The sequence below is a fragment of the Gavialis gangeticus genome, unplaced genomic scaffold (genome assembly GCF_001723915.1).
Source record: "Gavialis gangeticus isolate Ggan-Ray unplaced genomic scaffold, GavGan_comp1, whole genome shotgun sequence".
NCBI lineage: Eukaryota > Metazoa > Chordata > Crocodylia > Gavialidae > Gavialis > Gavialis gangeticus.
The window spans coordinates 1493151-1497101 of record NW_017728991.1 but is presented as its reverse complement, the minus strand read 5'-3'; the positions used below and the strand labels follow the sequence as shown (position 1 = coordinate 1497101).

The 3951-nt window shown below is 63.9% G+C and overlaps 1 protein-coding gene across 1 annotated transcript in view; it reads right to left on the bottom strand.

The window, feature by feature from the left end:
* Positions 1-507, bottom strand: part of BAHCC1 (BAH domain and coiled-coil containing 1) — a 93095-nt gene extending 92588 nt beyond the window's left edge. The window contains 1 exon segment of the mRNA XM_019515030.1: positions 464-507. Within this exon segment, the coding sequence (XP_019370575.1) occupies positions 464-507 (44 nt within the window).
* Between the last annotated feature and the right edge of the window lie 3444 nt (positions 508-3951).

Genomic DNA, 3951 nt, shown 5'->3' with positions numbered 1-3951 from the left:
GGCTCCACCTGGCCCCCCGGGCAGCCCCGGGCACCCGGAGCACCTTTCCAAGGGACAGGCTGGGGCAGGGCAGGGTTATCTGCCGGCCCTTTGTGGCCCGTGGTGGTGGGGCTGCTCGGGGCCCAGGGAGGTCCCGGCTTGGTTCTGCTTTGTTTGATATATTTTTTTTTTAATGGGATTTTTTTTCCTCACCTAGTGCTGGGAAGCCGCCGCCGCGGCCCCCTGCGCTCCCCAGGAAGCAGGTGGACAGGTCACAGGAGACCCCGGCGCCAGCCCGGCTCTGGAGCCCTCCCGGGGAGGGCAGACTTGTGCAGGGGTTGGAGTGTGAGGGTGGCTCAGGGGAAGGGCCTGTTCTGGCCTCCCTCGCACCGATGGCGACCGGCAGCACCTTGAAAACAAGGGAGGAATACCGGGGTGAGCAGGGCCCCACCCCAGGCATGGCATCGGTGGGGTCTCCACGCACAGGTGGACGCGGAAGTGGGACGTAGCCAACTGCAGTCGCCTCATGGCGGGGACCTCTCCCCAGCAGCGTGGAGCTCCCAGGGGCAGACGGGCACTGCGGCACCTTCCTGCTTCTCCTTGGCTCGTGCACAAGCCCCGTGAAACCTCGCCCAGCGTCGCTGCTAGTCACTGGCTTCTCGGCAAGAATTTTGCGGGGCGGCAGGGCCAGCGCCAGAGCTCCCCGCCTGGGTCTCCATCCCGCGGGCTAGTCCCCCCGAAGCCCGGCAGACCTGGTACCACATACCGCCGATGGGGCGAGAGGGGCGGCCGCCCCCTGGATTCCTTCGTGGCGAGGTTGTTTATTATTTTGCCTCTTTGCAGGAGCTGGGAATCAGCAGCGCCTCCCTCAGATTTCCCACCACGAGGCTCAAGGGGGTTTTCAGAGATGAGAGGAAACTTCTGCTTTCCCCCAGGAACTTCCAGCCCAGGGCAGCAGCTGCAAAGCCCGCTGGCCAGGGGAGACCCGGCCTGCGCGGTGGGGATCGCGCAGGGCAAAAGGGACGCATGCCCAAGCCTGGGTGTCTCCCAGGGACCCCAGCACATTGCAAGGCCCGGCCCAGCCCACTGTCTCACAAAGAGCTGGGGCAAGGCAGGGCAGGGCCAGGCTGCTGGCAGTGCAGCCTCCCTTGGGCTCAGGCTTTGCACGCTGAATGCATTTTATCGTGGTGTCACGGGGCTATCTGCGATCAAGGGTCGTATTTGCAAACACAGAGGAACAAGGCCGGGTTGCTTTGCTCGGAGGCCACGCGGCGCGGCTCGGGGATGGGGATGCGGGGGGCGGGGGTGGCACGGACAGTGATTCGGGTGACAGTAACTATGTGCCAGTCATCAGATTAGTATGCATAATATGTAACCCTGCGATGCAATCGGATCCCTCTGCCAGCCCGGGGGAGAGCAGATTCCTTCCCGCTGCTCTCCTGCCAAGCTGATTAGTCCCATTCCAAGGGTATCCATGGTCATCGGGGCGCTTATTGTGGACGGCCGTCGTCTGTCTGCGCAGCGCAGCTCAGACCTCGGCTTCTGGCACGCTCCCCCGCTGCGCCCCCGAGCCGGCTTCACGCACCTCTTCCTTTCCTTCTCCTGCCCGCAGCCCTGCACTCAGGCAAGGCCCGTGCAGAGAGCAGCCTCCGGCCTGGGGCCTGCGTGGCAGTGTGCTCTCTCCCTCTCTCCTCCCCCCGTGTCTCCTGCACCCCACATCTGTGCATGCCCCACAGCCATGCCCCGTATTCTGCTGCCTTTCAGGAGTGGGGGACAGGAAGGGCATTAGCAGCCCCAGGAGAGCAGGGGCCAAGACAAGAGCACATGCCTCTGCCAGGGCCTTGGAGCCGCTGTGAGGCTTGCACCAGGGGACCTGCCGGGTGCTTGCTGGAGCTGACAGAGGGAAAAGACACTGCGGCCAGACCTGGCTGGGGTCCCAAGTGCTGGTGCCAGCGAAGTGGCGTGTTCCCGATCTGCGGCTTTGCAGATTCCCCCCTCTGGGGAACAGCGTGCCCCATGGCCGAGGAGGAGGGCAGGGGCTTGCACAGACCTGGATCTCGGGACCCTGGCTCTGGTTTTGCATGCAGCTGCTTGCCTCGGGCTCCGAGCTCTCTGGGGGTGGCTGGACCGGCTCACTGGGGAAGGACGCGGTGCTGGTTTTGCAGCCATGTCCCGTGGCAACGATGGACATTATTGGCAAGCCATTCACCCCTCCCCAGAGCCAAGGGGGGCTGCAGCTGTCCAGGGCAGCCAGGTGCCCCCCGATATCCCTCCCTGGCAGTCAGACTGCCCAGGCCCAGGACGGCTGCAGGAGCCTTGCAAAGGCGAGGGAAGCCCCTGTGCCCCACGGTTGTAATGCGGAGGGGGACCGGGTCCAATGCCCATGGAAGCCCCTGACCCCAGCAGTCTCGGGATCTGGGATTGGGCCCCCAGTCTGGTCATTACCCAGAAGCCCTCCCAACGGGGTGCCTGCTGCCCATGGCTTCCGGGGGGGTCTGGACAGGCCCCATCCTTCAGGCTGAGTGGGCGGGTGGTGGCAGCAGGGAGGGAAAGGCAGAGACCAGCAGCTTGGCCTGTGGTCTGGAGGAAAGAAGGAGCCAACATAGCTACTCTGAGCCTGCACCACTGTATCTGCTGTGCTAATAATCGGTTTTGCTAATGCAGTCGCTACCACGATGTGAAAATCCTACTGGAAAATGTATTAGAGCAATTATCCGTCTTACTGCCTCGGCCCGGCCTGGCATTAATATTCAATTTTGATGTGGAAGCCCTATTATGTTAATGACTCTGGTGACAAAAGTCGTTAACGTGAGACTTTTCTTTACGGTGCGGCATTACCCAGGGCTGGAGCCCGCGTGGCCGGTGGAGCCTCACGTGGTACAGCACGAACTCCCGGATCCTTTCAGGGCTCCCAGGCACGAGCCGGAGCCGCGACTATTAGCGGGCAGCGATGGGGAACGATGCACGTGGCAAAGCCAAGAACCGACGAGCCCAGCCCCGCTTCTGCACCGCCGCAGCCTGTCATCACAGCCGGCACTAAAAGTGTGGGGCCAAGGAAGCCGGTGGAAGTCGCGGGGTGGCTGAAATAGCCTGTCCAGATGGAGCAGGGGCCAGCTGGCCCCTGGGCCTCGCACCTGTCTGAGCACAGAGGGTATCACTCATCTCCGAGCGGAGGTCTCGGGCGTCCTGCAGGAGCCTCCTGCCCCCTCCTTGCGCCTGGCTGTAAATTGCAGGCGGCAGAAGTGCTGAATCAGGACGGCGAGGTGACAGCAAACTTGGTCGGCATTAAAGAAATGAGCCCAGCGCCGCTGCCAGCCCTTGCCGGCGCCCCCGCTCCTGGCTGCCTGGCTTGGCTCTGCCTCGTGCCGTACAGCGAGGCAGAGCTGCGGCCCAGAGCGAGAACATCCCTGAGCTGCTGTTTCAGCTCAGGCCCTTTCATCCGCAAGCGGAGCCATGGCCCCGGAGCAGGGAGGAGGCTGTGCTGCCTCCTGCCGCCTCTGCGACACCTGCTCTGACCCGGAAGTCGATGCCAGGCCTGCAGCTGGGCACAGGCCCCTTGCTGCAGGGGGTGGGGGGGTGATGGTCCCCGATGGGAAGGCTGCAGCACTGGGCATCTCTGAGGGCTGAACTTGTCTCTGCCCTCCTCTCAAGGCAGAAGAGAGGCCAGTTGCTTCCACACCCCCAGAGCTGCGGAGATGCATGGCCTAGCCCGTCTGTGCCTCGCTGGGTGCCCGCAGCCCGGGGCCATGTGCCAGCAGCAGCGGGAGATCCAGCCGGCAGAGCGGCAGGGATTTCCTCTGGCTCTGATGGGTGGTGTGGAGCTGGGGGCAGGGGCATATCATGTCGAGCCCTGTCTCTGCCTGCCCCAAGCCGCAGTCCCCTCTTCATGGCGGGGACCTCCGTACTGGCCTGGAGCAGCCCGAGCTGACCCCAGCCCCATCTCCCCTTTGGCAGCAAACGCTCCCGTCTCCC